Source organism: Mastomys coucha, unplaced genomic scaffold (assembly GCF_008632895.1).
Source record: "Mastomys coucha isolate ucsf_1 unplaced genomic scaffold, UCSF_Mcou_1 pScaffold6, whole genome shotgun sequence".
In the NCBI taxonomy this organism is placed as follows: Eukaryota; Metazoa; Chordata; class Mammalia; order Rodentia; family Muridae; genus Mastomys; species Mastomys coucha.
Genome location: NW_022196912.1, coordinates 125,118,409 through 125,130,486, shown reverse-complemented (window position 1 = coordinate 125,130,486; position 12,078 = coordinate 125,118,409). Strand labels below are relative to the sequence as shown.

General features: G+C 47.8%; 1 protein-coding gene across 2 annotated transcripts in view; it reads left to right on the top strand.

The window, feature by feature from the left end:
• The window catches only part of Cdc42bpb (CDC42 binding protein kinase beta), an 86,139-nt gene that overhangs the window by 29,009 nt on the left and 45,052 nt on the right, over window positions 1-12,078 (top strand). For both annotated transcript variants that reach the window (XM_031357631.1, XM_031357632.1), the window contains exons 2-4: window positions 5,635-5,726; window positions 8,558-8,641; window positions 10,431-10,526. In XM_031357631.1, the coding sequence (XP_031213491.1) occupies window positions 5,635-5,726; window positions 8,558-8,641; window positions 10,431-10,526 (272 nt within the window). The remainder of the gene's footprint in view (window positions 1-5,634; window positions 5,727-8,557; window positions 8,642-10,430; window positions 10,527-12,078) is intronic.

Below are 12,078 nucleotides of genomic sequence, written 5' to 3'. Positions count from 1 at the left end.
TGTACTGCTTGAATACCTGGTGTCCGCAGACGCCAGAAGAGGACATGGGATCCCCTGGAGTTATTGATGGCTATCTATGAGCTACTGTATAGGTCCTGGGAATTGAACTCAGGTCCTGTACAGGAACAGATGGTCTTACCTGCAGAGCCGTATTCTAGCCCCAATGTTCTTTCTTTAACATACAAGACAGCAGTAGGATACTGCAAGAGAACACAGCGACGGTGTGCTTTATACTCTCACGCCCCGAGCATTAACTGGTTTATTCTGTGCTTGGTTCTGGGGGCGTCACAGCCTGGCGTCACGGACCTTCCATCTCTCCGCTCATCGGGTTACTGGGTAAAGCCTCGTGCTCTTCCTGAGCATTGCACTCTGGATCCAAGGCGTCCAAGCACACCCTGCCTCTCCTCTTCCCCAGGACCGAGTTGCCCTAGTTTTCTCTGGGGCATCAGTGTTGGTGACCATCTGGTGTATGTGGTTCTCCTCGCTTTCCAGAGTTACCTATTTAGCTGCATTAGAAAAGGTATTTAAAATGTCTTTGTAATGGTTTCACACTTGGAGAAGTTAAATAAGAGAAAAAGCTACTTTCCCCAGGTATTTGAGAGCTCTCACATGATATTCCTTGAGTAGTTCTCTTGAGTGGTGTGTGTTTCCTGTAAGCATGAGTATTCCATGAAACTGTAACACGGCCAAAGTACCAGGAGCGTGGCCTTGATATATCACTGTCTGCTCCCCTTTGCTTGTAGGCTTGGGCTCTGGCATTCTGCTTCTCCAGGCAGAACTTGCTAATGGCAGTATGAGCTCCCTGATTGGCTGTGTGCTAATGGCAGTATGAGCTCCCTGATTGGCTGTGTGCATTGATGGCTTTGTGACTTGGTGGTCTGTGTTTTTTGGGCCATCCTTTGAGCTTCTCTTCACACCACAGGCTGATCTGGTTCTGGACTTGCCTGAGGAGGCCTGGTTCCTTTAGTGGAGGATATTTAAAAGCTAAAACCTGAGCCGGGCAGTGGTGGCACACTTGGGAGGCAGAGGCAGGAGGATTTCTGAGTTCGAGGCCAGCCTGGTCTACAGAGTGAGTTCTAGGACAGCTAGGACTACACAGAGAAACCCTGTTTCGAAAAACAAAACAAAAAACAAAGACAAACAAACAAAAAAAGAAACTAAAACCTGGTATTAGGTGCTCATTTTGGGGTTTCCTATTTTAAGGCCTCTCGTTTTCCAGAGCTTGGCTGTATGTCTTTGTACGACCACTTAAGTGTCTGTCTGTTGGTCTCTTTATCTCTTGGTACGTGTATTAGAGACAGGTTCTTACTGTCCTCAGTGTGTGGTGGAAACAGTCCAGACTGACCCTGTCTGTGGATTCCCTGCACACTCCCGCTTCCCTTGTGTCTTTCCACCGACATTGTTCTAAGTCTTCCTATTTCTGATCTCCTGCTGTCTGCAGCAGATCTCTCTCCCCACCCTCACTCAACTCTTCCCTGACAGCTCTTCCCTGAGGTCACTCACAGATTGAGCGCTCTGACTCCTTGTTCTTTGGCCTAAAGAGAGTACTAGATAAACACCCACAGGCCTTCTTTCAAGGCCCCTCCGAGCCTTGCTTTTGTTTACATTGATTGCCTGGTCTTATAGGTTCTTTACCAAGTCAAGCTCCACCTCCCCAGGTTTGTTTCTGTAGTTGTCCAGTTTTCCAGATGACCCTGACAACTTCATGTCAACCTTTTGTGGGACACCTGGACAAGACTGTTAAAATACATAATAACAAAAAATATTTGGGCAAAGAATAGACAGAAGCTTGACAGGAAGGTTGAACAACCTTAGGACAGTCGGTGTGGAGAGATGTGGAGGGGACGGTCCGGGTGCAGGCCTGGGTGCAGGCTCCAGTGCATCTGACAGCTGACCCCTGCAAAGAGCTCTCTGTCTAGAAAGAGGAGATCTGTTCCTAGTGACTGACATGACTTCCAAGATGGGCTAGTGGATGGGGTGTCCTATGACTGGTGTATGTCAGAAGCCAGAGCTTTTCTCTGGCTCCCCACAGGGGATGGGGTAGGAGGCCTGAACAGGGTTAGGCAAAGACTTTTCAGACTGCTTAAACACATGTGTGGCTACAACCAAGCTTTAAAAACTGCATTTCACACCTGTTAAGGGATGGACAGTGGTGGCATTAAGGATAAGTGTTTCTTGAAAGCCATTTAACACAAAATAGGATTAAGCAGGATCTTCAAAGGATTCACCTGGTTTTCTGAACCTTAATAAAATGACAGGAGAAAAAAAGAACCAGTTAAAGTTAAATTAAGATAATTTTCTACCCTGTCTCAAAACCAAAATAAACACATAAATAAAAGATAATTATCTTTAAACTAATTTCTTTAAATAGTGTAATTCATTAAGAAAAACACAATGTATAAGAATTACATTTGCAGCTGTATGTCTTGACAGAGCAAGAACACAGCAGTTACATACCCAGTGGGAAGAGCAGTGTGCAGCAGTGTGGGAGCATGGCAGTGGGAAGAGCAGTGTGGGAGCACAGCAGTGGGAAGAACAGTGTGGGAGCACAGCAGTGGGAAGAGCAGTGTGGGAGCACGGCAGTGGGAAGAGCAGTGTGGGAGCACGGCAGTGGGAAGAGCAGTGTGCAGCAGTGTGGGAGCATGGCAGTGGGAAGAGCAGTGTGCATCAGTGTGGGAGCATGGCAGTGGGAAGAGCAGTGTGCAGCAGTGTGGGAGCATGGCAGTGGGAAGAGCAGTGTGCAGCAGTGTGGGAGCATGGCAGTGGGAAGAGCAGTGTGCAGCAGTGTGGGAGCACAGCAGTGGGAAGAGCAGTGTGGGAGCACAGCAGTGGGAAGAGCAGTGTGGGAGCACAGCAATAGGAAGAGCAGTGTGCAGCAGTGTGGGAGCACACCAATGGGAAGAGCAGTGTGGGAGCACAGCAGTGGGAAGAGCTGTGGGAGCACGGCAGTGGAGGAGCGCAGCAGTGTGGGAGTACGGCAGTGGGAAGAGCAGTGTGGGAACATAGCAGTGGGGAGAGCAGGGAGTACACCAGTGGGAACATCGGTGTGGGAGCGTGGCAGTGGAAGGACGGTGTGAAGTGGTGTGGGAGCGTGGCAGTGGCTCATTATCAAGCTCACAGCAGGCATGGTTTGGCCTCCCATGTAACATCTCAAGAGCTGTGGCACTGAAAGCGTAGTCTGGGTTGGGTTTGCTTGGGAAGGAAGGCATCTTACAAAATATTAAAAACATTTCTGTGTTCTTTGAAAAGTCCAGGAATTTTATCCTGAAAATTAATTAAAGTAATAAAAAGTATATATGAAAACGATCATTGTAAATTCTCTGTGAAAATGATATTTTGTTTTGTTTTTTTGTTTTTGTTTTTGTTTTTTGTTTTTTTGTTTTTGTTTTTGTTTTTGTTTTTGTTTTTTTTGGAGACAGGGTTTCTCTGTATAGCTCTGGCTGTCCTAGAACTCACTCTGTAGACCAGGCTGGCCTCGAACTCAGAAATCCACCTGCCTCTGCCTCCCCAGTGCTGGGATTAAAGGTGTGCGCCACCACTGCCCGGCAAAAATAATATTTTTTAAAATTAATATATTCAAGAAACTCAACTCATGAATCTATTAAACTGATCACTGAGTGATACACAAAGCTAAAAATCACAAGTAAAATAAAAATGGCGCAGAAGTTTGTAAGCAATTAGTGATGCCCAGGAGCAAGAACTGAGGCGGAATGTGGGCACGTTCAGCCAGCACATGAAACTTTTATAGGTGGAATTTTCTTTGCTTCTTAAGTGCTTCAGTGTGCCTGCACTGTGTATGTCATGGCCCTCAAGCTGTGACTGGTTCTGTGGGGTCCAGCCTGCTTCTGTGCCCTCGGGGGAGGGCGTGTTCACGCTGTAGCTAACTGGGCATGCTTTCCTTCCCAAACACCTTTCTTCTGGTTTATATAGAGGTCGGGTTCCATGTTTTTCTTCACCGTAGAGTAAAAGGTACTGTTTGGCTCCCCCACACTTCCTAGTGGCTGTCTAAACCCTGTTTCCTTTGGGGGTTGAAGAGCGGTTATTTTTGGTGATATTTGAAAGAAGCAAACATGAACTGTAGTTGACCCTTTAGGTTCTAACCCAGGGGTTTTCTTGTTAGGCCGGCCTTAAATTCCAGGCTTTGTGTGTTCCATTTTCTGAGCTCTGTGCTGCTAGGCATTCATGGTGATGGGCCAGAGTCCACAGCTCACCCTCTGATAGAAGCCAAGAGCTTTCTATAGCTTCAGTATTGCTGTTAACAGTGAACAATAGTGACTGAACCTTAATCATACTGAGCAACAAGTATGTTCAACAATATGGAAGTCAACAGAAAGTCTTTAAAATACCAGATTATACTTTTTGACAGAGCTTGTTTTAGGTACTAATATAAGATGTAAGACATTTGCTCAATTTTGCCCAACTACCTAACATTCTAGAAACCTTTATTAGCCAGGTGTGGTGGCACACATCTTTAATCCCAGCACTCTGGAGGCAGAGACAAGGGGATCTGTGAGTTTGGGGCCAGTTTGTTCTATAGAGGGTGTTCCAGAACAGCCAGGGCTACACAGAGAAAGAAAGGAAACCTCTAGTAATTAAGACCATGGAAATTAGCATTAAACAGGCTTGGGTTTGAAGGTAAGAGCAGGCAGGTTCACAAGAGCAGGCAGGTTCACAAGATGCAGCCAACACGTTTGCTAGGTAGGTCAGCCCGTGGGCAGGAGGGACAGTGGTGGGGAGCCAGACCACACTGTGCTAGCCCTGTCCCTGTCCCCTACTCTCCTGGGAGAAAGGAGAACCTTTGTGTGAATTATTGGTGTACACTGGTTGGTGTGGAGTCTGGTGCTGAGTCACAGAGCTCTGCCTGTCACAGCTTTGAAGCTTGAAAGACCAGGGTCTGGTCTGTTCCTTGAAGGCTCAGGGAGGGCATTGTTTGCCTCTTCCAGCTCCCAGTGGCTCCCAACGTTCCTTGGTAGTAACTGCTTCGGAGCTGCTTCCTTCTATCATCTGTCTTCATGTGGCTTTCTCTCTCTCCTGACTCTGTCCAAATTTTATTCTATAAGAACACCAAATCTTGGGCTGGAGAGATGACTCACTGGTTAAGAACATGTGGTGTTCAGGTTCAACTCCCAGCGCCCATATCAGGCAGCTTAAAACTGCTTGTAACTCAAGCTCCAAGGGATGCCCCTAACCTCAGACACGTGCACATACACAGACATATGTATGTGTACATGTAAATAAATAGTAATAAAAGTATTTTTATAGAACACAGTCTTGTTGGCTTTAGGGCCCATCCAGTTATAGAGTGTGACCTCATGTTAGCTTGATTATGTCTGTGAAGACACTGCTTCCACATAAGTCACGTGTGAAGGCACACTTCGTCCCAGTACTACACCTTCCAAAACCCAGCAGCGTGTCAGTTGCTGCTGTCTCAGTGGACCAGCCTTGCATCTGACCAGGAAATTAGAGGGTTTTACCACATTTTTGCAGCAACTATATTTGTTACAGTAGATACTGAAGCATTACTAGTGACAGACATCCCTATTCAGAGAAGCCTGATACAGTGCGGTACCTCTATCAGTTAGGTTTAAGAAAGTGTCAGTGTGCTGGACTAAATAAACTGTTTTCTTCTTACAGCTAAGCCTTTCACCCAGCTCGTAAAGGACATGCAGCTTCATCGGGAAGACTTTGAGATCATCAAAGTGATTGGAAGAGGAGCTTTTGGTGAGGTAAGGGAGACTCCCTCCACATGGCCCAGGCAGTACCGGGCCTTACATGTTTGGCCTGACACTGGTATCATCTGAAGAGCTCTGGGCGGGTAAACGGGGCCAGTATGATATATTAACTTGGTTGTCATGTTCTATGGTCAGTTTTATGTTCATAAAATTCCTTCCTTCATAAAATTCCATCGTTTTTAAGGAAGATAATTCTGTGTGTGTGTGTGTGTGTGTGTGTGTAATGTGTCTGTCTGGTACATATTTGTACTTTGGCCAGAGCAGGGTGGTGCGGGGGAGGTAGACTAACATGAGATGTCTTCTGTCACTCTCCACCTTAGGTTTTTTGGTTTTTTTTTTTTTTAAAGATTTATTTATTTATTATATGTAAGTACATTGTATAGCTATCTTCAGATATCCCAGAAGAGGGCATCAGGTCTCATTATGGGTGGCTGTGAGCCACCATATGGTTGCTGGGATTTGAACTCACGACCTTCAGTAGAGCAGTCGGCGCTCTTAACCACTGAGCCATCTCTCCAGCCCCCACCTTAGGTTTTGAGAGACAGTCTCACTGAACCTGAGTTCAGGTGGGTTGGTTTGATCCAGCATGGCATTCTGCTTTGTTCCTAGGCCCTGGGGATTGAGCTCAGGTCCTCTAGACAGAGCCAACTCTCTCAGCTCAGGAGGATCAAAAATGATCCTTTGAAATACTTGAAGTTTGGGCTAGAAAGTTTCTGGTAGGACAAATGAGAAAATTATTCCTTGTTTATTTTGTAAGTTGTTTTATAGTAAAACTTATCCCACAGACAAAGATTTTTTTTACATTCAATTTTACTTGAATGTTTCACTTCTACGTATTCTTAACAAATGTTTCTCTGTGACACACACATCGTTTCATGCGTTTTTATCCGCTATTCTGTTGGTTGTCTGGATATGCGAGAGTTCCGGTGTTGTGGGTCTTTCTCAGCATCCAGGTGCTTGTGCTTCCTCTTCGGAGCGTTGGTGCTTGTCTGAAGTCAGCTGCTATCCTCTGAGCAGTGCAGCCAGAATGGCTGGCCCCTCAATTGCTAGTCCGTGGCTGGTGTTTAAGAGGGAAGAGCCACTCTGGTACAGCAGTAGCCTTGCACCCAGAGCTGCTGAGCTGCAGAGGCTTGTTGGTGTACTGTTTCCTGTTTGCTCGGGTTGCAGCAGGCCTGGCTATTGCTTCCTAAGCCACAGATAAACAGCGTGGAGAGGCCATTAAGAAGAGCCTCCTGTGCCCATGTGTAGGGAGCATCATATAGAAGGCCTGTGGCTGTGTGAGGGCACTAACATCATAGAAGAGCCATTGTCATCCAAGGAAGATGTTGAATTTTGGTTGTCATTATGTAGGCTTTAAAAACCTGTGCTGCGTGCATGTGCGATCCCACTGCTCCTTGGGCTGCCATTTAGACCCTCCCTCCCTAAAAGTCAACACCTATGAACAATGGCTCTCTAACATACTTACCAGTAAGGGTCGTGGGGGCTGAACAGGAGTCCAGGATGCTCGCAGCACCAGTGCTCATGGTCCCTCTGTCAGTGGTGACATTGTGAGGTGTGTGGCTGCTTAGAGCAGGTGGTCCCATCAAAGAGCTCTGTGTTCCATGGATCTGAGTGCAGAGAGACACTCAGCCTCCCTCCAAATGGCAGCTCACATTGTCTTGAAGGAGCTGTAGATGAGTGGGAAGTGACATACACGGTGGAATGTGCAGAGAACTGGCTCATCTAGATGCTGCTGGTCATGATGGAGGTCACTCGGGGTTGAGAGAGATGCCCTGAAAGATGTGGTATTACAGCCAGGCCTGAAGGTGCATCTAAGACTCTTTTTTTTTTTAAAGATTTATTTATTTTATGCATATGAGTATACTATAGCTGTCTTCAGACACCCCAGAAGAGGGTGTTAGATCTCATTACAGATGGTTGTGAGCCACCATGTGGTTGCTGGGATTTGAACTCAGGACCTTTGGAAGAGCAGTCAGTGCTCTTAACCGCTGAGCCATCTCCAGCCTGCATCTAAGCCTCTTGCTATGTATGCTCTAGACCCACACAGCCACACCTCGGTGAAGACTCAGATGAGTAGCTGATACCTGGAGAAGTTAGCAGGGAAGGTGGACATGGGCAAGAGAGAGGGATGAGGCGTGTATAGATTGCCACAAGTACAGGGAGAAGAGCTACAAGCCAACATAAAAGGGCTGTGTTTGTTTCTACTGAAAATCTTCAGGCATTGCTCAAGTGGAAGGCAGGGAAGCCCAGTGCCACTGCTCACAGCCCTGAGGTATCTTTCACCTGAGCCAGGTCCACACATCCAGGCTCCAGTGTGACTAAGGCCACGTCGTCCATGCATCCAGGCTACAGTGTGGCTAAGGCCATGTCGTCCACGTATCCAGGCTATAGTGTGGCTAAGGCCATGTCATCCACGCATCCAGGCTATAGTGTGGCTAAGGCCATGTCGTCTACGCATCCAGGCTACAGTGTGGCTAAGGCCATGTTGTCCATGCATCCAGGCTCCAGTGTGGTTAAGGCCATGTCATCCATGCATCCAGGTTATAGTGTGGCTAAGACCATGTCATCCACGTATCCAGGCTATAGTGTGGCTAAGACCATGTCATCCACGTATCCAGGCTACAGTGTGGCTAAGGCCAATTAGTCCTGTTTAAAGGGCAGCTCTTCTTTATATAGAAGAGAGATCGGTATCTCTCTCTCTGTCTCTGTCTGTCTGTCTCTTTCTCCTCCCTTTCAGAATTCCCAGCCAGTTAAGATAAACTTTTACATATGCAAGGCATTTAAACCATTAACTAAATTTTTTTAAAATTCTAATTACATTCTAGGTTGCTGTTGTCAAAATGAAGAACACTGAACGAATTTATGCAATGAAAATTCTTAACAAATGGGAGATGCTAAAGAGAGCAGAGGTATGTGTGGAGTGTATAGTAAGTAAAGATGGTGTGTGTGTGTGTGTGTGTCTGTGTGTCTGTGTCTGTGTGTTGGGATGAAAAGTTCTTGCTATGTAGCCCTGGCTGGTCTAGAGCTCACTATTAGACTGTCCTCCAAATCAGAGATCTTTCTGCCTCTGCCTCCCAAGTACTAGGTTTAAAAGCGTGCACCACCACGCATGGCTCTGATGAGGTCTTGCGTTTCAGATTTTGTGGCTAGTATTGACTAGCCTCCCACAGGTACTCCATACTCTTGATGTCTAACTTGTTTCTATGCCTTGTTCTCCTTTTGGACCAATTTCCTCTTTCTGATGAAGCTCCACACACAAAACCATACCCTCTTCTGTTGCTTAAGAAGTGAACACTGGTTAACTAAGTTGGCACCATCTCTCAGTCACCCGGTAGCCCCACACCTGCCAAAGCTACCTGCATCAGCAGCCTGGGTGCCCACCTGTATGGCTAGCTTGGGGACCCACTTGTATGGCTAGCCTGGGTGCTCACCTGCATGGCCAGCCTTGGGGATTCACCTGCGTGGCCAGCCTTGGGTACTCACCTGCATGGCCAGCCTCAGCATGCACCTGCGTCATCAGTGTGTTCCCTCTGCTCTCAGCATGTTCCCTGTTCTCACATAGTTTGGGTTATGGCTTGCTTTCTGTGGCTTCATGAAAGCCTGACTGGTGGCAGTCAGCTTAGGGGAACGGAAGCAGGCTAATTTGCTTACCTCTCAAAGAAAGTCATAGTCAAAGAAAGTGAGGGCAGGAACTGAAGCAGAGGCCATGGAGGAGTGCTGTTTACCAGCTTGCTCCTCACAGCTTGCTCAGCCTGTTCTCTGACATAACTCAGAACCATCTTCCAAGGACTGGCACTGCCTGCAGTGAGGTGGATGCTCCCACATTAATCATTGACCAAGAAAATTCCCCACGGGCTTGACCACAGCCTGATTCATGGAGGCATTTTTCTCAGTCAAGGTGCCTCTCCCTAGCTGACTCTAGCTTGTGTCATGGTGACAAAAACATTAACCAACACTTTGCCAAATGAGACTCACTGATAGGGGGGGCTGCATATGAGCTTGGGAGGTAGAAGGTGTGAGGTCTCATCCAGTGTCGGCTGGGAGAGCACTGACTCGGTTTGGATTCGGGCACATAGCTTCAGAGAGACAGAGACACACAGACAGCTAGAGAGACAGAGAGAGGGCAAGCGCTTCCTTTTTTAACCAGATAGGCTACAAGCCTTTTACCCATGAGTTTACAGTCATCAGGAGTTGCTATAGCCTGGCATCTGACTGTGACCGCTCATCAGCAAGCCGAGTAAACTGTGTTTGGATCAGTAAGCAGGTTGTCCCCTCTTGTCTGCCGTGTGGCTGCTCAGGAGCGGGTGTGCAATTGGGCATCATGTGTATGGCCCAGGGCATGTGGAGAGGGCCCGGGGCGTGTGGAGAGGCTGGTTTGGTCAAGAGGTGTGGGCATGTGTGTGCTGGGTGGAGGTTGAGAACTGCTGCTGAGTCAGTCTGTGGAGGGTGATCCACAGAGACAACCATTGGGGACAGGGAAGAAGGCTTGCTGGCTCAGGAGAGGCAGAGCACAGAGATTTCTAGCCTCTTGTCTTCTGCAGAAGCTGTTGGGTCAGGTGGGACATTTGGTTCCAGGTGAGGTAAAGACATTAGGCGGTCAGGATTCGGGGTCCTCACAACAGAGACTGCTAGTATTTAGGAGTGTGTTCTAGGGCACTCTGCCTAGATGGACACTGACTACCCTCTCATTCCTCACAGACAGCTTGCTTTCGAGAAGAGCGTGATGTGCTGGTGAACGGCGACTGCCAGTGGATCACGGCGCTGCACTACGCCTTTCAGGATGAGAACTACCTGGTAGGCCTGCGCGTCCAGGGCCCCAGCCCCACAGGGACTTTCTTGGCTCCTCCCTGCTGCCACTCAGAAAGGAGTCGGGCAGTGTGGAGTGGCATTGTCAGTACATAGCCTACATGAAACTGAGGGATTTGTTTCAGTTCCGTGGCCGCCAGGGACAATTTCTAACAAGGAAACTCCTAAGGTCTATACAACATTCTTCTCAAACCATTAGTTTACTGCATGACTTGGTTCTTAAAACATTTTAAGTGTATAAAACTTTTCTTTTTTTTCTTTACTTTTTTTTTTTTTGTTAGTTTGTTTTTTCTTTTTCTGTTTTGGATTGTGGAATCTCAGCTGTGTGGCAGCACACCTCTGGTCCGAGCCCAGTGAAGGCTGAGGCAGTGGCTCAGAGGCTGTGAGAAAAGCAGTAGCACACAGGGATGTTAGATGCCCTAGCGCTGCACTGCGCAGCTGTCTCCCCTTTGCCATGTGAGGGGCAGAGGAGATGAGTACTCATCAGGGTTTCTAGGGTGCTCCTGACGAGCCAGCACTCACTCACAGTATCGGTGAGTACTTTGGGAGTAACGCCTTCCTTCTGTTAGCTTTACGGAATACGTGTGTGTAGAGTTGAGGACACAGCTGTGGACGGGCCCTCGGGAGCTCCTTGTTAGGAATTCCAGGATGACTCGGCTTGAGACTGAGTGAGTGGACTCAGAGAAGCAGGCCTGTGCTTATCTGGCTCCAGCCAGTGCTTTCGCCTCAGCTGCGGCTGAACAGGATATAATTGCCGTTGTGACACAGCCTCTAGGTGAGCCGGAGGCCCCTCTCTGACACAGCTCCGGAGCTCTCTCACACAGCTCCCTTGCCAAGTGTTTGCCCTGGGAAGCTCCTTGGTCAAGTATCTATGTTTGCCAAACATTTTTATTCATCTTAAAATAGTTTCTCTCAAACATCAGAACCTCTGATATTTGAGCATCCAGGGCATGGTAGATGATATCTGTCATATTGTTTGTTCCAGCAGTGGTAACTACCATCCATCAGTACCCCAAGATGCACTAGGCCTCTGGTTACATTAGGCAGCCTCTCTAGTGACTCCCATGTCATAAGCCTTTGTGAACACTTTGATAACTGGGGTGTCTGGGGCGCAGTGTGTGTGGCTATGACAGTCCTCGCACAGCACAGACGATAGCAGCCATGTCAGGGTCCCTGTTGTGTTTTGCTAAAACAGGTGGTTGATGGTCCTCAATTCCCAGTGAACGTCTCTGTAGATCATGTGCTCTTCTGACAGGAACTATTTGAGCTTTCGGGGGAACTAGGCATCGGAGGATGACAGTTTTGTTTCAGAGTTCTTCCCTCACCTCAGTCATGTGATGCTGTGTGGAGTGTAGACAGGCGTCACCAGCTGCTTTCGAGGGTCACACTCAGCTAGGAATCTCCAGGGCAGAGATTCTCGGTTGCTTTCTAGGATGTGGAGAGTCAGCAGATCTGCTGCCTCAGCCAGAGCATGGAGGGATTGTCGGAATAGGAGCCGTACTGTAAGGGAGAAGCAGCCTCAGCCAGAGCGTGGAGGGAT